Source organism: Poecilia mexicana, unplaced genomic scaffold, assembly GCF_051168715.1.
Source record: "Poecilia mexicana isolate PSO_F unplaced genomic scaffold, ASM5116871v1 scaffold_8, whole genome shotgun sequence".
Classification (NCBI taxonomy): Eukaryota; Metazoa; Chordata; class Actinopteri; order Cyprinodontiformes; family Poeciliidae; genus Poecilia; species Poecilia mexicana.
Genome location: NW_028263377.1, coordinates 5,552,748 through 5,578,557, shown reverse-complemented (window position 1 = coordinate 5,578,557; position 25,810 = coordinate 5,552,748). Strand labels below are relative to the sequence as shown.

Sequence of the window (25,810 nt, the reverse complement as noted above, 5' to 3'; positions counted from 1 at the left end):
CTGGCCTGATTGGGCTGCAGCACAGAAAAGAAAATTAGGTAAACCACAAATCATTTTCAACATCAACATTAGTGAATTTGACACCACATAGACTATTCTACTACAGTTCAGACTTTTTTATCTTTATTTTATTATGGTGGTTGACAGATCCAACTCCCACAACAAGATCCCCATAAAACAGAGTAAGCTACTCGTATCAAGCATGTATTTAGCTTTGACCTGCCATGTTGGCCGTCCACTGAAGCCCCCTTCAGTAACCTGGCACAAACATCTGAGCTTGGCTCAGGTCTGCCCCTCTGCACCCCCCTCTGGAACACGTATATCGGGGCCACGGCAGATAGATATCACAGACTGGCAGTGTTTGGGAACATACGTGCTGCTCGGATGAGAAATGTGCGCCGTGCTACGTGTTTGTGCTAACCGCGTTCGGCAGTCTGCAGTGCGGGAGTTGGTGGCTCGCACATGGCAGCGGGAGCGTTTGGACCGGTGGAAGGAGAGGCACAGCTGCTTGGAGAGGGCCTCCGTGGCATTTCTGAGCCCCTTCTCCATCCAACACACACACACACACAAAAACACACACACACACACGTTCAGAGCAGATCACTGTACTGTATGCACCCATAAATACACACCCTCTTTATCGCGCACACGGCAGCAGCAGCAGCATCCCGGTTGCTCGTACCTCCTGATTGGTGACTCTAGCCATGTTTCTCCCCTCTTTATATTTACTTATCTAATTATCAGCACTCCTGGGAAGAGGATTCTGGCTTGAGAGAGGCGGCGTGGCAAGAGTGTGGAATGGCGTGGGAGAGGCAGAGTGACCCCGGGCTCAGGTGGCAGCTGTGCTGCGACTTCTCTGCCAGGTCCTGGTGGATGGTAGGATGGACGCTTCCCGTCTCTTTCGCTCACTGTCTGCCTTCTGTTTCTGTTGTTGTTGCGTTTATCTGCAGGTTTTTACACTCACTTACAGGCCATTCTTCTTATCTAATCAGAACCCAGCGCACTGGAAAAACACAAACGTATTTCTTGTCTAGTTTCTAGCGGAAATCTCTTCGTACACTTGAAATAAGATGAAACTAACTTTCAAGAAACTTCTCTGCGAGATTTAGGAGCTTGTTTTAAATCAATAATACTGATTTTAAAAAAGGCTCTAGTTCCTCTGGCAGATTTTTCCATTTATGACTTAGGAAAAATGTCTTGTTAGAGGCAGTGGAACTTGTAAATTGTATCAATATTCAAGAATTGTTTACTTAAAATAAGTCCCTTTATCTTGCAGAGAAGTTCCTCGTTAGCTAGTTTCATCTTATTTTAAGTGTGCTAAAATATTTTCACTAGAAACTGGACAAACTACTTGGTAATAGAGGTGGGCAGATTGATCTGAAATATCGACAATATCGATACTAGTATCGGATCAATACCAGCGTGATCAGTTCGATACTTTAGCTTCAGTTTTATATTATTTTGTTATTTTAGATTCTCAACTATACTGCATAAAATATTTTTTGCTTTGATTTGCTCTCAAGTAATATTTTGCATTTTATTTAGAGAACAATTCACACTACATTGTTTTCTTTTTCTATTGTTTCTATTTATCATGTTAAAGTGCTGTTAAAGTATTTTGTAGACACCTGTAAACTGTACCTAAATTACATCCCAGGATTTAAGAAAATAACTTGAAGAAAAAACAATAAAAACCTGTAAAGGTCAGAAGTTTAAATAATAAGTATTGGTATCAGTATTGGTATCAGTATTGGTATCAGTATTGGCGATACTGGCGCTGTGTTTGTTTGGTGTCAGATCGATACCAAAATAAGCGGTGTTGCACACCACTACTTGTTGAGACTTTGTGTTTTTGCAGTGCGCTCGTCATTAGGCCTCGGCACTCAGAACAGAGTCTGAAGTTTGCTGTGAAGTCAACAGCTGGGTGAGGAAGCGAACGACTGAGATGAATCGATTTTCCTCCCTGCTGAGATGATCGCGTCGTAACCTGGAGGTGTTGGTTTGCGCTAACCTGAACGAAACGGCGCTGCTTCGCCGCTTCTTCACCTAAACACTTGTAGTTTTCTACTTGAATTTGACAACAAGTTCATTTGGTTGATTGACTCGTACGGAGATATCTGGGGCTCATCCCAGCGGATGACAGTTTTAATTAAAACCTGTTTTTCCACCAGAGGAAATGCCTCTGAATCTTATTAAGGCCACAACAGACTTTGAGGCAGTTATTTTTCCTCACGATTAGCCCTACTTTCTCCTAATCACTTTTACCTGTAGTGTTTTTGTCTTGAGTTATCATTTCGAATGAGTTCAGCTGTGAAAAGAAGTTGCTGCAGCTGCAGTCTTCTGAGCTTTTGACCTCCAGGTATATTTATATATTTTTCCCTTTAACTCAAGCATCCAACAGTTTGGCTCATATCAGAGAGCTAATTTATTCCACATTCTACATATTGACAGCATCAATCAAGCGGATCTCTGGGTAGTGGCTATGTTATTGCTTTCTCTCAGGCGGCGGCGGCCGGCGTCGATCACAGAAATCGTCTCGAGGCCTGACACAGTTTGTAAACCCGAGGGTTCCTCTCAGCGCCAGCCTGCTGCGCTCGCCGCTATGTAGGGCAGAGCTGGGCCCTCTGCCTGGGTGGGTGGGGTGGAGGGTAGGGTGGGTGGTTCTGGGAGGTATGGCAGCCAGAACTGGGGCCCCATGCAGGGATGCAAGAGAAAGCATGGAGGAGGGGGCTGTATGTGGGGGTTATGGGGTGCTACAGGGGGCAGAGACGGGGGCGCGGGCCGGGCACGGCTGGCAAAGGAGCATTCCCTCCGTCTGTGGGGCTTACTGGGAGATGCACAGTGCTGCTGCTCAGATGAAATCAGCTTAAGTTAGAAACCACGGTTTTTCTTCTGATAAGTGACTGTCCACAAAAACAATGAAAATAGTAAAAGGTGAAAATTGTGTAATGTTGATCATTTTCAATCAGTTAATTTCATAGATTTTAAGGTGTTGCAAAATGCTTGAAGCAATGTTAATTTTTATTTATTTATTTTTCACCTGCAAAAGTTCCGGCAGGAATCATTGTGTTTATGCGTTTCAGGTACGTCCGTAAATCTGACGCACGTTGGTAAAAACAGCAGCGATGGATGACTAACTCGCTTCTCTTGGCCCAAATGGGGCTCAGGTTTTGCTTCAAAAAAATACTGATTTTAAAAAAGGTTCTAGTTCCACTGGCAGACTTTCTGATTGGACACTAGAAAAAAAGTATTGTTGTGTTCAAGTTGTGCTAAAAGGAGTTAGCCTGTTAGCAAAGCTATTCAAGCCTAAAATAGTATCTCAATGCTAACATGTGGCTAATGCTAACATTAGCATCCTCTGTCCACATTTCTAAAGAAATTTGTTGAATGATCAGGAGTTCCTGAAACATTTTAAAACTGATGGGCACAACAGCACCTAGCATCAATCTAGTGGTGGAATAACGTACATAACAGATTAAAAACAAAAAATATCTTTGTTGTTGACCTCATATGTCTATTTCTTCAATAATTTTAGCATTGAAAATGTTGCTTATTTTGTCTGTGTATGGTTTTTGATTAAAATGCAATTAATTAATTGGACGCTCTGCAATTAACTCGATTCAAAAGTAAAGAGTCCCACTGCTAAAAAAAAAAGTATCTGTGGACATAAAAACAATGTCTCAGTCTTGGGGGGGGGGAAACATACAATGTTAACTTTTGGTTGAATTTTCCAAATACAACGGTTCTTGCAAAAATTGCAAAGAAAAGGAAACTGCAGCCCTTCTGAGTCAGTACGTTGTAGAAACCTCCTCCAGTCATTATAGCTACAGGTTCAAGTCTTTGTACATCTGTAAACTGAAACAGAGACACTGGAGTTGAACTTGTAACTCTTTCAAAACGTCTTGATGACCCAAAATGTTTGCCAAACAATTTATAAGTTTATAAGTTATTGTGGACTAAAGAGACAAGAAAAATATAGAATTTTTTTGAAGCTGTGTGTCCTGTTAGATTCACAAAAGGAACAGCAAACCAACAGTCAAACACGGTAGTGGTGGAATGATGATCTGGGGTTGCTTTGCTTTTCTAGAACCTGAACCACTTGTTATAATTCAGGGAACCATGAATTCTGCTCTAATTTTAATCACCTCAAACTCAAGAACTCTGGTGTGAAACAGCAGAATTATGATCCAAATCCTGCCAGCAAGATATTTGAAAAACAGAGTGGTCTAGTCAAAGTGTTGACTTAAATCCAGTTGAAACATTGTAACGGGTTGGTATGGACTTGCTCTTTGTATTTACCCTCATTACTTAGTCTGATATTAAGATTTGATGATCTGAAACATTTTCTAAGGGCATAGTTACATTTCCTCTCTGCTCTAACCGGCTCTGTCCTGAAACGAGCCAATACGGAGCCAAAACTGATTCCATCTCCTTTTTCTTTCCCTGAATAATTCATTAGCAAGCATTTTATTATCTGATAGTAACGATACTGTTTTATCGACCTGCTTTTGCGATCGACTTTGATGAGGAAACGCACGTCATTAAAACCTTTTCAAGATCTGAAATCTGCGAGGAACACTGCAGATTGTAGAAACATGGACTGTGGCGTTCAGCGACGCGGACGCTGCTGTCGGCGCCGTCTCTGCCTCTGGTACCAGTCAGAAGTCTTGCAGCTGCAGATGACACACAGCAGGGACTGGAAGGCGCCCAAGTACGGTTCATTTCAATAATCCAACCTTGGAGTGATTAATGCTGTAGTACTGGGTTCATGTCACAAGAAGAGCGGATAGAACCTGTAAGCACCAGGGGAATAAACCTTCTTGATCTACTAATACGCGGATTTACCGAGTTTTAGCTTAGAAAAAGTTGCACGGTGTGACTTTCTGAAACTAAAAAGAAAAAGGTGAACGACTGCCATGAAGCTGCTTTAGATTTTAATTTCCTTCTACATCCGTTCAGATTTATCTATCGTATCTCTGCGAGGCCCAGATTCCAGGCTGATTGCCAACACAACCGGCACTATAGAGCCGAACAAATTTATATGCACCCCTGGTGAAGATAGCTTTTATATAAATTCATCTTTTATTGCAGATTCATGATGATAAAATGTCACAAAAACTCCAACCTTTATTGTGAATCGCCAAAATTCACAATTAAAATGCCAGTTGGTTTATTTTTACCGCTGCAAGATCCCAAAAACTGCTCACTGACGATGACTATGGTTGGTTTTAGCTCTAAAGTTGACAATAAAACATGCAGAATCTTAAATGTACATGTGATGTGTAAAAGAAAAAGGTACCTGGTGCTTTGCTACTAATTGACAGGAAAAAATTTTAGTGAAGAAAAAAGCGATGAGGAGGGAAGTAGGTCAGCTATGCTAGCTTGACTTTGACAACCGTAACATGTAGATGTGCTGCAGAATTTGGTGTGTTTCAGTTCAGACAAAAAAAAAGAAAGCGTCCCTCAAACCAACTCTGACAGATGTTTAAATGAGTTAATCAATCACAGCTGCATTCAAGTATTAATAATCGTAAAATAAACAACAAGCCTGAAAACATATTTCTGTAGTGGACTGAATGTTCTGTTCTCTGTGTGGGAAATGTTTGCACGTTTTTGCTAGTGCAGCTGTTGTCAGTCAGTTGCTATGGTTTGTGTGTAGCGTAGCCGACACAGAAAGCAAGAAAAAAAATAATTTACAAGTAGTATTGTAAAAATAATGCAGAAAAATAATGGTTTTTCTGCATTATTTTTCCTTTGTTGTAGTGCACTGCAGTAAATTAATATTATCTACATGTCCAGGTTTCATTTCGTTAACGGCAGCACTGCTACAGACGGCATGTAAAAGGCTGAATTTTTTCCTCCATCGTTTTGAGTATTTTACTGCATCTGCAGTTTTTCTTGTTTCTGCTCTAGGGTAGAAGTGTGCAGTACTGCATATTTGGGTATAGATCTGATACCAAGTAGATATAGGGCCTGTATCGCCCAATCCGATAATCCTTTTCCCTAACTTGTTCAAACCTAGAATTATTATTATTATTATTATTAGAAAATCAGTAATACCGAAAGTATTGATTTTACCTCGCTATTGATCCAATACTGACTTGGTTTGGATATCAACAATATTTTTGGATCGATCCACCCAACAGAACTTTTGAAGGTGCAGCCAATCAGCACCAAGGAAAATAAACGCAGCTCCTGGATTGGCCATCAAGTAGCATTTTGGCCAATTATCCAAACTACCCCAGCTGTCTTTTCCTTGGAGTCATGTTCCACAGAAATATCTGCGAATACTGAACTTTGAATAGGCCGGAGTCCGTTACATTTCAGCAAAAGATAACATAATGTACTGCAACTGGTAAAGCAGGAGGGAAGATGGCTGCCGATGGCTTATTTAATAGAAAAATAACAACCTTGTGTTCAGAAATGAAAATAAAAAAACACAATCTATTTGTGAGAAAGATGTATTTGGATTTGATTCCAAAGTTGCAGCTGGAAAATCTCACAACTAATTAGGCTAACTGGCAACAGGTCAGTGTCATGAAACGGGTTTGTTGGTGGTGAGGTGGAGAGAACGCAGAGACCCAGGTATGAAGATGATGATTTTTAATGAAGATGACGCTTGGAGTAGTCCATACAGGCAGCACGGCAGAGACTAGCACACAGCTAAGTACCGGTAGCAACTGATTAACGGAACTAACATGCAAGCAAACACAATCCGGGACTTAGCAGTTCGACCGGAGAGCGATACAAGTACGACGAACAAAGACAAGGACCCGACGAAGAACACAGACACAGGTGAGTTTAAATACACATGGAGGGTAATCAGGTAAGTAGACACACCTGGGGGACAATCAACGGGGAGGACAGGACAGAGACTCACAGGAAACAGGGCTGAACACAGAAAACTCAAAAATAAACACACAAAAACACGGATCCTGACAGTACCCCTCCCTCAAGGGCGGATACCAGACGCCCAACAAAAAACAGAAAAGTCCAAAAAACACAATAACCCAACAGGGTGGGCGGAGGGGCGACGGAAGGAGGGCAAGAGTCCATAGGAAAACAGTCCAACAAAAAACTACCCAACAGGGTGGGCGGAGAAGGCAACGACGGCAGGAGGGCTAGAGTCCAGAAAAACAACAAAAAAAAAACAACCCGACAGGTGGGCGGAGGGGCGGATCCGGCGGGCGTCGCCGGCGCAGGAAGCGGAGTCCCGGAGGCGGGTCCGGCGGGCGTCGCCGGCGCAGGAAGCGGAGTCCCGGAGGCGGGTCCGGCGGGAGGCTTCTCCGGCGCAGAAAGCCGAGTCCCGGAGGCGGATCCGGCGGGCGGCGTCTCCGGCGCAGAAAGCCGAGACCCGGAGGCGGATCCGGCGGGCGGCGTCTCCGGCGCAGAAAGCCGAGACGTGGAGGCGGATCCGGCGGGCGGCGTCTCCGGCGCAGAAAGCCGAGACGTGGAGGCGGATCCGGCGGGCGGCGTCTCCGGCGCAGAAAGCCGAGACGTGGAGGCGGATCCGGCGGGCGGCGTCTCCGGCGCAGAAAGCCGAGACTTGGAGGCGGATCCGGCGGGCGGCGTCTCCGGCGCAGAAAGCCGAGACGTGGAGGCGGATCCGGCGGGCGGCGTCTCCGGCGCAGAAAGCCGAGACGTGGAGGCGGGCCGGCAGGAAGGCCGGCTGGGGTCTCGGGGGGAGCAGACTCCGGAAACTCGGGGGGAGCAGACTCCGGAAACTCGGGGGGAGCAGACTCCGGAAACTCGGGGGGAGCAGACTCCGGAAACTCGGGGGGAGCAGACTCCGGAAACTCGGGGGGAGCAGACTCCGGAAACTCGGGGGGAGCAGACTCCGGAAACTCGGGGGGAGCAGACTCCGGAAACTCGGGGGGAGCAGACTCCGGAAACTCGGGGGGAGCAGACTCCGGAAACTCGGGCGGAGCAGACTCCGGAAACTCGGGCGGAGCAGACTCCGGAAACTCGGGCGGAGCAGACTCCGGAAACTCGGGCGGAGCAGACTCTGGAAACTCGGGGGGCTGCGCTCCGGCAGCAGACTCGGGGAGCCACAGAGCAGGCCACGCCACTAGCCGCGCCGCTTGCCGCCCAGGCGAAAGCCTGGCTGCCTGAAACCCCAGCACCACGGGGACGGTGGCGACTGGAGACGGGCGGACGGCGGTGGCTGGTGAGGAGGCAGGAACTGGTGGAGGTGTCGGGCAGAATGCGGCAGCTGGAGTGGATGCTGGGACTGGCGGAGGAAACGAGTTAACGGTGGCGGCTGGAGGTTTGGCTGGTGCAAGAGACAACGGAGAGGCTGGAGAGATCGGAGCTGGAACAGGTGAGGTGAACCTTTGTTTATGCTGGAATTCTTCGTAGAGTTCTTCCACTATTTCTAACATAAACGGGTCTCCTTGAAACATCTTGAAAAAAATTTGAAAATCCTCCTCAAACTCAATATTGTAGATGTCCTTGGATTTAAGGAAAGGGTATTGAGCTGTTGGGGTTGTTACTGGGTCCATGTTGTTCCTCACCTCGGTCTGGTCGGGTCCTTCTGTCATGAAACGGGTTTGTTGGTGGTGAGGTGGAGAGAACGCAGAGACCCAGGTATGAAGATGATGATTTTTAATGAAGATGACGCTTGGAGTAGTCCATACAGGCAGCACGGCAGAGACTAGCACACAGCTAAGTACCGGTAGCAACTGAATAAACCGGACTTCGTGCGAGCGAACACAACCCAGGACTTAGCAGTACGACTGGAGAGTGTAGACGGCAAACACTAGACAGACATAGATACTGACAACGACAAACGACAATAGACAAGGACCCGACGAAGAACACAGACACAGGTGAGTTTAAATACACATGGAGGGTAATCAGGTAAGTAGACACACCTGGGGGACAATCAACGGGGAGGACAGGACAGAGACTCACAGGAAACAGGGCTGAACACAGAAAACTCAAAAATAAACACACAAAAACACGGATCCTGACAGTCAGTAAAATAATTGGGTATCAAAAGAGCGTCACAGATGGACTCAGATTTTATGAAGGAAATTACACACATTGTCCTTCCTTAATAATCTATAGTAGCAAATATCACTGAGACATAAATATCTGTAGTGCTGGAAAATTCCATTGTCAGAAATGAGAGACTCAGGATCATCCATAAAAGCAGTTTATTTAGGTATGAACACATCTGCTATTTGAAATAAAAAGAATGAAAAAGTTAAAGCAGCTTGTTTTAGACCAGTGTTTCTTAACCCTGGTCCTCACCCCCCCTGCTCTGCATGTTTTAGATGTGCCTCTATTCCAGAACAGCTGATTCAAATGATTGCATGACCATCAAGTACTGCAAGAAGCCTGTCAATCACCCAGAGATACAATTCAGGTGTGGCAGAAGGGAAATACCTAAAACATGCAGGACAGGGGGGCTGTGAGGACCAGGGTTGAGAAACACTGTTTTAGATGAAGGACTGATCCGTCTTCTGAGATCCAAACTACTGCATCCTGTGAGCTAAAGAGAAGTTCAGTCAAGACAATTATGACAATTACATCACAAGCAAACGGCTTATATCAATACGTGCACATTCACACACAGGTGATCCACATTTACGAGTTAAGAGATCAGACATGATGTTTCACAAAATCTCTTTAAAAGTTTTAAACCGAGGTAATGGCACTTTTTCAATCCAGAGGCATAAATAAGATAGGAAATAGTGTACCGGCAGCTTCAACCTTTTTCTTTTACCCCCAAATCTCATCTAAATACCTCTAAGCTCAAACTCTGAGCCTCCACTAAAAGTTGTACCGCATCTAGAGAGTCCTGCGGTCCGTCTAATGCCAACGTGCCCCGCTGGCATTAGACAGGTACGTTGGACGTTGCACATCTTCTGGATTCATTATTACAGCAAAGTTAAGGTTTTCAATTAGACATATATTTTGGGGTGAAAAAGGGAAAACATGTTGCCCCCAAATTAACTCTGTAAGACTTTCCCTCTCCCTCGTCAGACATAATTTACCATCAGATCCAGTTTCCTCCATTTGACTTCACCCCAATAACTCCAACCACTGTCCTTTCTTTAACACACTCACTGGGAAAAAGGGGGGGAAAAGGAGCACATTTCCATCAAAAAACAGAAATGCCAATTTCAATTCTTTTCTAGAAACGCTTTGGAAATATCTGAGGTTGAAAAGTCAAAAATCTTCAACTTTTGGAAACATAGAAAATTTCCAAAAGTTGAATATCCTTTAACTTTTGAAACTCATGAATTTTCCATTTTTTTCCTGAAATTTTCTGAGATTTATCTCAACATTTCTGAGTGCTTTTTTTCCTAGCTAATTTTTGACTTTTCAAACTCAGAAATGTCCTTGTTTGTTCTTGAAAATTAATAAGACTAATCTCAAAATTTCTGAGGTTTGTTTGGCAGAAATTTACTCTTCCTTTTTTTCTATCTATAATGGCCCCAACAAGCCGTCGTACACCTTTGTGCGTCTACCCCGTCAATAACTCTTCATATTTGTCCTCTTTATCTGCTTCTGTCGTGTGTCTTTTGCTCGTTTGCTCCATCGGTCCGTCCTCTCCTCGTACTCTCCCTCTGCACAGATGCCTGGCTTGCTTTGCAACAGCTGTCTCGCCATGTGTCACCACCAAGTGTTGCCTCCACCACAGGGCCGAGCGGAGGGGGGAGGGAGGGGAAGTGAGAGTGGATTAGTCATAAATATTCATGTTCTCTTGGATCCACAACCAAACAGAAAATGGCAACCCAGAAGAGGCTCCACCCATTTAACAAAGACCGGTGGGGGATGGATGAAGGGGGAGAACAGGAAGGATGGATCTGTAGATAGGAGAAGCAAAGAAAACGTACAGGAAATGAAAGCAGATGGAGAGAGAGGAGAAGCCATCCAACTGGCTGGTAGGGATTTATAAAACCGTACCAACACAGAGGTGTGAAAGAGGGTGAACAGGAAAAGTGGTGCATGAGAGATGGTACACAATGGGAGTTTAGGCAATGACATTAGAACATTTTTGTATTTTGAGAGCTTTCAAAAGCGTCTTAGCGCAATATCAAAGTAAGACATGTTGGAGCTAAAGGCCGAAACAGGCTTGAGGAGGCTGAAGTGAGAGCTAAAATTAGCGCTAACATTAGCATTTATAAAGGTTAAAGACTCGCAACAACTGAGGCGATTCTGTACCACTCAGGTGAGAGCCAATCAGACTCCAGCATGGCTCAAACACACGCTGTGATTTCACTACAACTGTCAGCCAAACTTTATTCATATTCTGTTAATGTCGGAAAAACACAATTTCGCAATTACAATGTTTCTGCTAACTAAGAAACTCTTACTTGAATAAGTTTGTTTGCACAATAAGTGAATAAAAAAGAAATGCCGCGCCATCGTCCTCCTACTACTTCCTGTTGTCTTAACATCAGCAGTAACTTTCGGCTGTTGATCATGTGACTGGCGGGATTTGAAAAAGTGTCTGTTGCAGTTTTGGGGAAGACGCTAATTTTGATATGGCCGAAAAACCACCATCATACCAGCACAAAAACGTTCACCAGGAAAAATACATGTTTTTCCATTAAGCCGATTTATTTTTGGCATTCCAACTTTCGCAGTTTTATGGGCAGCAGAGTAGAAACAGAACTTATTAAATGCGTGTCAGACGTCTCCTTTTCTAGGACGGTTTGAACAGCTTGTGATGTTACAAAACGTTTTCCTTTATTTACTCCTAACTATAGCAGGCCACACCAGGCATGTCTGGCCACCAACCACACCACAACCCAACAAAGTCCAGTGATGAATCAAACTCTCTGCTCTGCATGTGGACCAAATACGTCTGACTGTGACTTTTCCTTCTCGGGGCTCAAATGCTTTTATCAAAGAGTGCATTTTGTAAGATGATAAGAAAGACAAGTAGAGTTTCTGGTGGTCTTGTGTCTGAAATACAACAGATGAAGGATTTCAGTTCAACACTCATGTTTTCTAACAGCAAGTTAAACACACTGGAGAAATAAGCAGGTGTTGTTCTATAGAAATAAGCTCAGACTACTTCTCTACAAATTATAAGTTTATTAGCGATTCAAATTATTCAAACACTTTAACATCATTTAGTCAATAAAGTCACTAATTTAATAATCAGCTACTGCGAAAAAGCAAAACAGTAACATGAACAAATAAGAATAAAGGCAACAAACAATAATGATGTTGCAGGTCAGTATGATCAGTATTCCTTTAATGTTAGGGTTATTGTAAATAAGGGGAAAAAAGGAGTAAATTTTTGCCAAGGCATTTCAGAAATTTTCTAGTAAAAAAACTTCTGAGTTTCAAAAGTCCAGGGTTTGCTAGAAAAAAAACCTCAATTTTGAGATTAATTTCAGTTATTTTCTAGAAAAAAGCCCAGAAATTTCTATGTGTTAAGTGAAATAACTGATTGACTTATAAAAGCTCAAGAATTTCTAGGAGTCTTTCAGATTTACCTCAAAATGTTAGTTTTTTTCTAGCACGTTTTCCAGTCTTCAAACTCAGACATTTTCTACAAAAACAACAAGGAAATTTCTGAGACTAGTCTCAAAATTTCATTTTTTTTGGCAGAAATTTACTCCACACACAAAGGGACTTTTAAAGCGCCACCGATTTGATGCATTTTTGAGAAATTTAACAAACAAAACGTAAAATCTCTGGGACAGGAGGAGCTAGATGAGAATCGCTTGACAAATCAGGAGCTTTTCAGGTGAAACGCATGAGGATGACGAGGCAGCGCAGGTGAAGAAAACGAAGATTTACTGGTGACCATGGTTACAATAGAAAACGGAGGCAGACAAATAACATGAGGGGAACTAAAGAGGACATAGCAGGAAAAAAAGCCGAAGGAAACCAACAGAAATGCATGAAGAACAAAACAAGAATAAACCAAGAAAGGAAATACAAAGAGGAAACTTGATCCTAGAAAAGTGCTAAAAGAGACTTTTTTTTTTTTTTTTTAATTCTTTGTTTGCCATCACATTCCTTTCTGGAGAGTTGTCCAGTGCTGCCATCTCAGCTCACATGGCTGTCTGGGAGCAGACTGTTTCAATTTGTGGTTCTACGATGGTGAAATGAACCATCAGATGCTATCAGAACAGGGCCTTCCCTCTCTGACTTTAATTATGCCTTCAACAAAACCCCAGCTATCATCCAAACACACCTAACCGTACACTTGATTTTGCACTTTAATACTGATAATTACACAGATTAAAGCAAACTTGATATAAATTGGAGCAGGCTTTCTTTACCGTTTAAGAGTAAATACAGGATCTCGCTTGTAACTCAGTAGAACGCCATTTAATTTAGACGTAATCAGATCTTAAAAAAAAAAAAACACCAAAGAGGTGCTAAAGCTAGCACTGGGCATCATCAACCATATGATACTCGTTTGCAGCATTTGTGTTTGACAATTCAGAAAGTATCAGGATTTATGAGGTTAGAATTACTGCCTTGTCCTGTTATTAGCACCATATCGTTCAAGTTTTTAACTCGAGATATTTACGGAAAATTAATAATATGAGAAAAGGGGGTAAAATAGGTAGTTTCTTTATTGGTGTGGTAAAATTAGAAGCTTGGTTACTGTAAAAGAGCAACGCATGTGGTTGAGACGATTTTCTTGTGTTAGCGATGGCTACCTCCAAAGACAAACAAGCCGATGTTATTGTTTTTAGCACCAACATGTGTTTTTACAGGCATAGAGTACCATTTTATATCACAACCAAGAGACAATGTTACCTTCAGTTGTTACAAAATGCTGAATGTATCAAAGATGACTTAAAGGAAATTTAAATCAACGCCTTGAAATTGGTCCTCAGTCTCTTTAAGAAACTCGCTTTTTCTGAAATTCCACCTTCAGGAAGTCATCACAACATGGCTCCTCTGTTAACCCTTTAACACTGACAAGTAGCTCCTATAATGTGCAGTTCCATCAGGTGTGTTTGCTAATTGCTGCTGGCTAGTCTGAAGGAGCTGAGTCTGGGAGTCACGTAGCAGGGCTGCTCTGTGAGGTGGAAGCTTAGAAACATGCAGCACAGAGGAGGAGCTTCGTCCTCGAAGGCGGAGCTAGGTTCACCCAGGCGTTTTGCACAGCTGAATGGTTGCCACCGGAGATTTGAGGATTTCTTAAACATGCATAAAAGAATCAAGGTAACACCCCAGGAATGCTTTTGATGAGGGAATAACATTATAACGTGATGTAAAGCTCAAATAAGTCAACTTCAAGAGGTTTTTGTGTCGTTTCCTTCAGAGGTTTTTGATGCAGCAGGCGAGGGACGGGAGGAACAGCTCTTGGTTCGTTTGACGCCGGTGTCTATACTGAAAGTGTAGATACTGAAAGTGTAGACACTTTCAGTATCTACACTGAAAGTGTGTGTGGCTGCAAAGTGACAAAACGTGACAAAGCGTCATCCAGCGGTTGAGGACCAAGGGAGACAACAACAACTGCTTGTAGCCCTTCTGCGTCTGCGTGGCGAAAAAAAAACAAAAAGGTTAAAGTCAAAAACACAAAAAGACAAGTACAGTCACACTCTGCAGATCTGACAAGAGACAGCTGAATGTGTGAGAAACGATCAGAACAAGCAGAACAAAGTGGATGAGCAACCGAGTGTGACAACAGGCGACTTCTGAGTGAGAGAGGAAAAGCGACGGATGGAGATGAGGACCTAGAGGCGGACAGATAGCTCAGCAGCCTGGGGGGAAGCTGGGTTTGGGGGGGACAGACAGACAGAAAGAGAAAAGGGGGGAACAAGGAGATAGCAGATAGCGAGCCGGGGTGAGGGGCAGCAGATCTAAACAGACTGAGGCTCTAGTGGCTCTTCCTCTCGCTTTCATGGAGAGCCAGGAAAAGAGATTATAGCAGCCGTGCTTTTCTCCTTATGTAGGGGGGATGAAAAGGGAGGCCCACTCTTCACTTTCCCACCTTCCTCCCCTCCTCCCCCGAATGCAGGCGACACTCTCTGGTGGTACCGGCTGGACCCAAACCAGAGCGAATCATATCGCCCCGGCTGCACTCTGCCGGCGGAAGGGCGTTTGCTCCAATCAAATGCTGCCATTTCATATAGATTTGATAAAAGAGAGTGTGTTTTTTTTCTTTAAGTTTGGAGCTTTGTCATTTATCACCATGAGAGGGTGTTTGAAGGGTGGCCGCTCTCCACAGCACTCTGCTGGGACGCTTCCGGGAAGCCTCTGGAGGGCTGCGACTCACTGACGGAACAAGAGCTTTGGATGCGAGTCCCACCACCAAGTGCTAAACGCCTTTATTTTCCTCTCTTTCTCACACACACACACACACACACAAAGCACCCATTAGTCTATACAATAGACAGCTCTACAGCCTCGCTCTCACTCCATTTCTCACACGCATGACACATAGAAGCGGTGTGAGTTAATCAGACCTATAAACCCTCCTTGGCAGCGGGGAGATAAGCGCCGCGCTGCCAGGCCTGGCCCTCCAGAGAGCCGCGCTCCTCCAGCACTGCCGTGGAGCGGCCCTGATAAGGCCGGGGAGTGCGGGATAACACTCCACAACCCTCCCTCCCTCCCTACCCCGGAGAGGGGTGCGCGCCCCGCTCCGCTCAGCATCAGTTAGCCCAAATTCCCAGGAAAAGCCAATAAGCGCCAATCGTCCGTCGCCATCAGGTGTTATTAACGTCACCTCCGAGCCTGCAGGTGCGTGAACTGTGTGTGTGTGTGTGTGGGTGTGTGTGTGTGTGTGTGTGTGCGTGTGTGTGTGTGTGTGTGTGCAACGTTGTGAAAACACATGGTTAATTGCTAATGTAGTGGATAGCGTGATAAAAAGCGATCAGTCAGGTTTTAACAGCATCTGGGAATCATAACGTACCACGCATAAATGAGATCTCCCTTTAAGGTGCACGTGGAAGCTAATTAGCAACTGTTTTATCAGTTTTTCTCCCCCCCCATCCTATCAGTGAACACTTCTTAAGAGACTTCAGCATAATCCTACAAAACTGAACTTTCTTACCTTAAAGTACCAAGAGTCGACACACTTCCTCCCTGTCTGTTTGGTGATTTAAAAAAAGACCTGCCATGTTGGTTTTTACAGATGCTGGTGCGCTGGTGGAGGGTTATTTCAGATCAAAAGACATAATTGGGGCAGTGATAGAATGTTTGGAAGGAATAGCAGCCGTACAACATCTCCTCCAGTACTTTCAGAAAGCACTAAAACACTGAGATCACGTTCTAGCCAAGCAGCTTTGATGGTCATTGTGCGTAGAGATCCTGTTCCTCAATCAAACACACATCACTCAAAAAACGAGCAGGGGCAAATTCAGTCTAATGCCTTAAAGAATGAAATGTTAACAAAATCACCAGTGGCACAATTATAAATGGCTTACAGGTGCACCAGTATGACAATTTCGGCTAATATCAATATCTGATATTTATATTTTAACTGATATTTGCCAGTGTTATACATGCATTTCTCTACCGTTTTGACCTGTGGAAATGTTTTTTTACCACATCGCTGTGCTTCATCACATTCACAAATGTAGTGGTGGGCACGTTTCTGCTAATGTGGTATAAGTGGAGCTAATTTTTTGTCAAGCACTTTTGCTAACATTGAAAGAGTTTAGTGTATTTAGAGTCCAGTAGACAAATTTTTCTAGCTAAATTTTAAAGCGTCATTCACTTGGCTGCTTTGTAAAATTTCAAAGTATTACTGGTGTAATACTTTAGTTTTACCAGAACTCACGTTAGCAGAGATAAAGTTCCAGTTAGCAGTGCCCACTGTACAAATGAAAGTGACGGGGGGTGTCCCGTCAGGCTGTCAGTTTCCGAAACTACGCAAAAAACAAAAAAACTTCATAAAAGCGCACACAGGGTCAGTGTGACTGCCAGGACTGTGTAGAGGGTAAAAAGCTTGCGGGGTCCAATGAACCCCATCTGATAGGACTGCGGGAAGTTTAACTGAGTTATACCGATTATGGTTACTAACATCAGCTGGTAATGATACCATCTTTTGTTAACAGGCATGCAACCAGTATCTCCTTATACCAGTTTAAGAGCTCTGATCTTCTTATTTAGCTAGCCCAACAGGTTTTCTAGAGGATTTAGGTCTGAGGACTGAAAGCATAGAAGAACCTTCTCCATCGTACCCAATAGTGTCAAGAGGGTCCTTTCCACACAATCATGTGGAAACCACTTGGAGTGTTTACAGCTGAAGAAGCTCAGTCTTAGTCTTATCTGACCAAAGGATTCCAGTTTAGACTTTGTAACATTTAAACTCCACATGTTCACATTTGTGGGCTGGCATTTAGATGATGGTTGTTATGGAGACCTGGTGAGGTCAAGATGTCACACTTTGCAGCAGGCATCCAAACACTGAACTTTGGAGGATTATTCCACTCCCTTACAATCCTGCTCACTTGTGGCGTACATGAATAATCATCCCAATTAGTGGCCAGCGTCTTAAAGAAACAGGCCTCGGAGTCGCATCATATTTAAACCCCACAAACACAGAACATTGTTAATTTCTAATAAGAAGAAAAACTCTCATCCAGTTCAAAAAGTCAAGTAAAGCTACACAAATTGCCTCAGCTACTACATAAAAATTATTACTCAAAATGGCAAAAAAATAACTAAGAAATAAGACAAATATATATATATATATATATATATATATATATATATATATATATATATATATATATATATATATATATATATATATATATATATATATATATATATATATATATGTGTGTGTGTATTTATTTCTTTATTAGGTTTTACATTTATACCATTGTTGAAAAACATGCATATGTGTGGCTGTGTGACATTAACATGACTATCTAGGGTGCCCAACATTTTCCAGGAGTGGCCGAGGGCCCCTCTGGCCCCCCTTATTCAGACACCACTGTAGGAAGAAGACTTTTTTTTTTCTCCCAGACTTTGACGCAGGCGTCACTTGGGGTGCCAACAGATTTGTCCAAGCCAGTATCTACATGTGAGTTGAAGCTGAATAGAGGTGAAATTGACAATAAATGCAGCAGCCATTAAATAAATTGACAGAATAAAAAATTCTAAAGAAAAAAAGCAGTTAGAGTAAATTATGATATATATTTATATATAAAATTGACTTTAGCCTATTCTGGACTGTTTCAGGAGCTAACTACTCTTCATTATTATTATGAGCCCCATTAGAGATGTTTTTCTTGGTTCTTAATCTTAATTTTAGCCTCTTAAATATAACCATGATTACCTCAGACCACAGTGGCACCATCCAGACATTGGTTGCAGGTTCAAATGTGTCTGGATTCAAACCCAAAGAGAGAGAGAAAAAAAGGTTGTGGCGCAGGAGCCGGGTTCCAGTGGCCCTGCCAAGGTCAGCATTCCTCTCTGAGCTGTTGCCGGGCGGAACTTTTGTTTCTCTGTTTAGTGTAAACCTCCGAGGCCAAGACAGCAGCTACATATTTACCCCGGAGTAAAGACACGAAGGACGCTTAGATGTTTAAACACAAGAATTTCCTGCACCACCTTTTGCTTTTTGTTGTTTTTTAAATTCATGCTTCTCTTGTTTCAACATAGAATGGTGCACTATAAGTTAAAAAAAAAAAAAAGGATTTTGGAGGATATGAAATATCAGCCATGAAAAGTTCTTAAAAATTTAAATCGAGCACATTAGAGTTTTTTTTAATGTAATGTTCATTAATCTCTAAACACTACCAATATTAGCTACTTTATTTAGGTAGCATGTCCAACCTAAACATTTTGGTTGGATTAATGTGGTGTTCAGGCAATAACTCTGAGGCTGATATGTTTATGTGGGTTGTGTTATGAATTAATATGTCAACTTAGAACTAAAAGACTGTGTTTGAGAAAGTTTCTGGGTTGGGACAAGGATCCAAGTTTTAACGATGGCTTTTGAGTCGAACTTGCCAGCAAGTTGAAAAGAAACAAAAACTAACAATTGCTTCATAATTAATCCATTAAATAGTTCTAAACTTTTTTTTTAATTTTTAGAAATTGTATAACTTTTTAGAAAGACACTCTTTTCTGTGACAACCACAGCCGAGTTGGAGTTTCACAACATTTCAGGGACATTTCCTGACGTCACAAATCGTAGAAACTTTTCAAGAATTTAACTAAGTTAGTTCAGTAAGTACTTTTTTTGTTTTTTTGTTTTTACACAGAAATATTCATTCGAATCTACACCAATAAAATGTATGTATTCTTTTAAAATCAGTTTCAATGAATCTGTTCTAAAAATTAGTCTGATCCAATTTGTTCCTGGCCAAAGAGTTACTTGTCCTGTCAGTTACAAAAAAAAAGACAAAAAGTGGCGCAGTTAGCAAACAGAAGATCAACACAAACACGCAGGCATGATTAGATAAACAAGACTAACAGAAAAATATAATAATAATAATAATAATAATGGCAGTAAAAAAAATGACGCAGAAAGTCTGCGATCAGTACGTAAACCAGAGTTACAGAATGGGGTCAGACATGTGCCACGTCTCTCCAGCTTTTTATCGTTGTGCTTTTGGAATAACAATAAGACGAAATGCTAGATCGACTCGTTTAAAAAAGAGGAAATGCGGCTCGTGGCGGGCAGCAACATGGCGGCCGCACACGGAGCTCATTAGGAGCGGAAAGGCGCGAGCCAGCTTGTTTTCTCCCACAGAGGCCCCGCAGCTGCAGGCCGCACACTGAAACGGAAAGGAAAGGCCCCACGCCCTCACACACATTAATATTGACTAACCTAAATTATTCATTGCGTCTAATAAAAATAGCTGCAAATCAGAGTAGCCGAGAGCAACGAAATACCTGGACGGCAGCAAACGCATTCAGATAAACAGATGTGGAAATGACTGAAAGTCTGAGTCCTAAAAAAATAAAGTGAATATTTCGTGTTAGAAAATAAAAAAATGTTTCCCACAGGATCGAGCTGTGTAATTTTTCTTTTATTTCATTTTTATTATTTTTATTTATGTGGTGTTTTATGTGTTGTATGTGTATATATATATATATATATATATATATATATATATATATATATATATATATATATATATATATATATATACATACATATACATATATATATATATATATATATATATATATATATATATATATATATATATATATATATATATATATATACTTCTAGCCTAAACTGTTAGGGTAGCTTTGTGATTTTGGAAGCATCAATAATATAGTCATAAAAATGTGTTTCTAAATACGTTTACTGACATTTGTTAGGCTCATTTGTTGTTAAAATTATATTGGAAACAAAAAACAACAAAAACAACAACAACAAAAAAACCCAGTTTGGAATCAGCTTCAAACATTTAAGTTTGCCATGGCAACATGAATAAAACAAGAAAAAACGTCATTAAATAATTTATTTGTTATTTGTTGACATTAATAATACAAAATCTGTTTTATGTTTCATGTTCATGCAGCTATGCTGTTTGGTACAAATAACTTATATGATTCTACTTAATATTTATTTATTTACTTAACGTTTGCAAAGAAAAATATTTTTAAATGTTTTTTCAGTTTTCTTTTGCTGTTTCAGTAAACCTGGCAGCAGCATCATTGTCGCTATATGACGTCGGCGGTTGCGCACGTGCGTAAAAATTGCTGTATTTCCCATAAAAGGTAAAGGGAGAAAAAAATCCAGCGCTTCGATTTGGTGATTTATTCATGAATACAGCATTGGACGGTAGCTTTGTCTCTGCGTAAATTCTTCCTAATTTCCCCAGCTACTTTTTTTTTTTTTCTTTCTTGGGCTATTTGTGATGAATTAATATCGTGTTTTACCAGAGGCGATGTTCTCCTGCCAGGAGTTGCGCACCTGCGCATACACTAGCATACTTGCGCCTCTAACTTCTTGCCCAGACTGCTCGCTGTATTCGTGACCAAATAAAACACATGGTTGGAACGAGGCGGGGCTGTTTTGTTCGGATTTGGTTCAGATGGACTCCTGGTCCCCGCAGTATGACTTTGCAGGGTTGGCTGTGTGTAAAAATGCTGCAAAAAAAAAAAAAAAAAAAAGAAAACCTAAATTAATCAGAAAAATATTTTAAATAAACACTCAAATTTAAAAAAAATGCTATATAATCAAGTCAACGGATTGTGCATTTTTTTCTTGCTAAAGTTAAGCAAATTACTCCACCTGTAAAACGTTCAATTAACGATGAAAATACCTGTTATCTGCACTGAAAAATACATTTTGGAAGGTGCTAATGTTTCCCAATAAAATAAAAATGATTCAGGCACATCAGTACACGTAGTGTGGTGTGGTTCATTTCAATCAACAATGACTTAATTTTGCTAACAAATCCAGCCAAAATGTATGTTGGTTCAGCCCACCTTAGCTACATGGTATCCGCTAGGGCTAAAGTCAAACTTGCTAGCAAAATGTTTCATCCTTTCATATTAAAAGAAGCAAAAATAAAGAATTGGTTAGTAATTTAGTAACAAACATTTTAACCACATTCTACAAAAGGAGGTATGTTGGTCGTAACCCTGACAACCACCACTAAGATATGCTGTTTATTAGCAGTTAGCGAAAGCCTAGCTTGTTAGCAGGTCAGAGTTTATCATTTGGGGAAAATGATTACCAACAGTCACATGGCTCTTCTTAGGGACACTATTTTGATGTATTAATTCATAATATAAGCCACATATCAGCCTTGCCTTCTGCTGTTCAATCTCAATCATCATGTACTATGATTGAGAATAGCTGCTAATTGGCTAATGAAAAATTTCAGGTGAGTTTTGTTCCAAAAACAAACTAATGTGGGTCTTGAATAATTCAAGTGAATATTTAATATTCTCAAAATTTCATTTTTATAGTGTAAGCATCTCAACCCTGCAGGGACAATGTTGAATGAAGAATATATTTTAAAAAATAAACATTTCATCAAGGTTTGATTAAAAAAACTGTTCCATTTTAAAAATCCGTAAAATTTTACTGATTCAGTTGAAGGAGTAGAAAAAATGCATATACTTGGAATTTCGCGTGTTTTAGCTGTGAACTTGAAATTTCCACCCAAATTTATTGAACAAAACCCACAAAATGAAGTAAATGCCTTTTTTTCCCCATGCATTATTGGTTAAATTCTAACAGCTTGTTTTATCAGCGTGTTTCAGCTCAGAGGGTTGATCCGCTCAGCTCAGTTCAGTGGCTCTTTATGTTACAAGTTAGTTTGCTCAGGTTTGCAAAAGAAAACCATTTCTCCCACAACCTGCGTCTCCCCTCCTCCGCGCGGCTCCCTCCCTCCCTCCCCCCTGCCGTCGGCCCCGAGCTGCCCCTACACTGTAGCCGGTGAGAGCCTCTAATCCCCTGCGTCCACGGTTTACTCTGAGCCCGTATTTAATTCCTCTAAACCCCCAGCTGCCGCCCTGCTTACTCACTGAACGCGACAGACTGCGGACCGCTGCGGTTATTAATAATTCACCAGCCTCCTCTCCTCTGCTCTGCTCTCCTCCACGCGCGCAGCGCCGCTCCGCTTCTCCGGCCGCGGCCGCGGGACATACCGCAACGCTCCCTCTTTCCTTCCCCCTGGTTGGCTGCCTGCGTGCGTGCGTGCAGCCGCGCCGTGTTTTTTCCCCCCTTACTTTCCTGCACTTTGTTTACTCGATTTCAGCTGCTCGGTGTCACTCACACGCCGCGGTCACGTCTCCGTCGACTAGAAACAGGCTGCGAGCCCGCTCCGATGTCTATGATTTCGGGACGGAGAGGTCGGTCTGCCCGCGGACTCTGAGGGAACAGGTGGAGGAAGAACTGCACGCTTTCAGATCAGCACACACACACACAAAAAAAGAAAGGAAAGAAAGGAAAATGCCGAGGGATTGAGTGCATGCATGAAGGGAGAGAAAAGCCTCCGAATCTGCAGGAGCAACAGCTGATCGAGTGAGCGCGGAGAGAGAGAGAGGGAGAGAAGGCTACTTACTGTCCGCCTCCACCGCCTCGGGGCTCGTGACGGCGGCCGGGTCGGCGGTCGCTGCGTTCCGCTGCCGGGGGACCGACGGAGGTTCGATCATCGCGCTCAGCTGGGAGTTGGAATGTGATAGGAAAACAGAGGAGCTGAAAGCGAACAGAAAGAAACTCTCCGGACGAAGAAAGCCGGTTCGGATAAGTAACGAGAGTGGGGGAAGTTGACCCGCAGACCCGTAGAATGTTTGCCGGGCAGCAGGCCGAGCATTAGGCCCAGCAGAACAAGAACCAGGCACTTTTCTATCTTCCACCTTTTTTTTTCTCTCTTTTTTTTTCTGGAAGCTGAACTTTGGAAAGTGGAAAATGGCTCTTTGAGAGAGTTGGCACATTTCCTCACACCACAATGGTACGTGCTGTGTAAACTAATAATTAGCTCATTTTTCTGCACTTTATTGTACTTTTACAATTTTGAAATATAAAAATCCAGATCATTCTTGTGTGCCAAGCCGCCCCTTCCCTCCCCCTGGCCCTCCACCCCCAGCAGCCTCATCATCATGCAAAACTGAATTAAAAAAAAAAGATTTCCACACTTTTTCCCAAATCAGTGTCCAAGCAGCCCACCCAGAGCTGTTTCATCCACACTGAGAACCTGACTCCTCTCATAGAGGAGTCCTAGAAGCGAGACAGTTTGCGCTATTTATAGCCATACATATATATGAAGCGCACGATTGCGTGTCATGCAGAGTGAGGAAAGATGGGCTTAGGTTACAGTGTGCTACGTGAGGGGGCCCCTAGTTTGGAAAACTTAGATAAAAGATGGGCTATTCTGCCCTGCGCCAGTTTGACTTGCACGTAATTACGCACAGCGCTTGGGACTTTTTTTTTTTTTTTTACCTGTCAGAGACCGGCACCTGGCATGATGATTTTTATTTTGAATTTTTTTGTCATACATTTCTAAAACTTACTTAAGATTCGTGCACAATAAAGTTCACACAGCCTGAACTTCTATTTTAATCAGCTCATTAAAATGAGTTTTATGAATCCTGTCATAGACTGGCGCAAAGTAGTGGATAATTGTGAAATGTAAGGAAAATAAATGCTTTGCTAATTTTTTTATTTCGCCAATAAAAATCATAAGCAGTCACAGCTGCAGGTCTAAAAATCATTTAAGTTCAGTCAGTTTGGATAGAAAGCACCTACAAACATCAACTTCCCAGTCTTGCAAACAGATTCTTATTCAAATTTAGGTCTGGACTTTGACTGGGACACTCTAAGTCATGAATATACTTTGTTCTAAGTCATGGCTGTATGCTTTAGGTTGGTTGCCTTCCAGGAAATTGAGCTTCCTGGTCTTGGGTGATGATTTTATCAAACAGGTTTTCAACCAAAACTTCCCATCAACTCTGACCGGCTCTCCTGTCCATGCTGCAGAAAATCTTTGTTTCTGCCATTACCGTGTTCCACTATGGGGATTGTGTGTCCAGTTGTTAGTTCTCTTCCACAGCGTTTTGCATGAAGGTCAGAAAGTTCTGTTGGCCATCTTATTATTATTTCTCTTCCATAAGGGTTTAAGCAATTGTCCTGTGGTTTAGGAAGGCCATAAGACATCATGCTACCTGTCTGGTGTTTCTTGGTCTTCATATTGTTGTTTGTTCACTCATTTTCTCTAACACACGTTGATTTAAGGAACACACATTTACACTAGGCTAGTTTGTTCACTGGGTTCCATTCATATTTTAAAAGGGTGATATTATTTGAAATTTTTTTAAAGGTTTACGTCATGTTATAATGTTATTCCCTCTTCAAGAACGTGTGTTTCTTTGATTCTACCAGGCATGTTTGAGAAATCCTGTAATCTCCCATGGCAACCATTCAGCTGTGCAAAATGCCTTGTTGAAGCTAGCTACGCCGTAAAGGCGAAGCTCCTCCTTGGAGCTGCAGCTTCCAAGCCGCTCGCCAACAACTCCCCCTCTCAGCTCCTTCAGACTAGCCAGCAGCAATTAGCAGACACCTGGTGGAACTGTGCACCTGCTGAGCTCGTTATGCTAGCTACTTCTCAGTGCAACGCTGGTAAAAACATTACTAAAGGGTTAACACAGGTGCGATGCTTTGATGACTTCCTGAAGGCGGAGTTTCAGAAAGACCAGGAATTTTTAAAGAGACAGAGGCCCAATTTCATGATGTTAAATTACAAGGTAAAATTTATTTTATGTCTTATTTGATATATTGAGAATATTATATCAACTGAAGGTAACATAATTACTTGATTGTGGTATGTGCCTGTTCTGCCCCTTTAAAATAATGCGTCCTTTGTAATGTCTGAAAAAAGACAAATAACACCACATTGTGTGGTTTATCACATATAATACATTAAAGTTTATAGTTGGAATGTGACAAAATATAAACTATTTAAAGGGTGTTTTATAAAATAGTTTTTGTCTTAATATTCTGTTTTATAGGATACATTGTGAGCAGATATTCAAATATTCAGAGAACATCCTTTTTGCTTTTCCATTTATTAGTAAAAAAAAAAAAAAAAACTCTGCTCAGGCAAAACTCTCATATCTGGCTAGAACATATCCTTGACCCTCAGACGGACTCGTTCCTGGCATGAAATGAGTCGAGTCAGGCAGTAGTTAGAGGAACCTCCCACATACAACCTTGAAGCCGCTGCGATACCAGGGAGGGATCTTATTTGCACATGAATATGGAAGATTATTAGGATGAATAATTATTTGTTTATGAGCATCCTCGCTTGGCGTGGCAGTCGCCCAAGAAAGCTCATCAGTTAAAAATGATACAGAATTCAGGACAGGCCTCACATGGGATTATCTCCACTTGTTATTCTCCTACTTCCAGCTCCTCTTTATTTAGTTATTTAATTATTATTATTAT

The 25,810-nt window shown here is 42.1% G+C and overlaps 1 protein-coding gene and 1 long non-coding RNA gene across 4 annotated transcripts in view; one reads left to right on the top strand and one right to left on the bottom strand.

Moving 5' to 3' along the window:
- Positions 1–20,355: 20,355 nt before the first annotated feature.
- On the bottom strand, positions 20,356–23,019 carry LOC148157917 (uncharacterized). Its single transcript, XR_015764071.1, has 2 exons — positions 22,932–23,019; positions 20,356–21,003 (listed from the first exon to the last, which is right to left on the bottom strand). It is a non-coding gene; the product is annotated as an uncharacterized LOC148157917 (long non-coding RNA).
- nfixb (nuclear factor I/Xb) overlaps positions 22,349–25,810 on the top strand; it is a 198,055-nt gene continuing 194,593 nt past the window's right edge. The window contains exon 1 of one of the 3 annotated variants that reach the window (XM_015011850.2): positions 22,349–23,321. In XM_015011850.2, the coding sequence (XP_014867336.1) occupies positions 23,319–23,321 (3 nt within the window). In that variant the 5' untranslated portion in view covers positions 22,349–23,318. The remainder of the gene's footprint in view (positions 23,322–25,810) is intronic. The other 2 variants (XM_088008096.1, XM_088008097.1) reach the window with 2 other exon arrangements.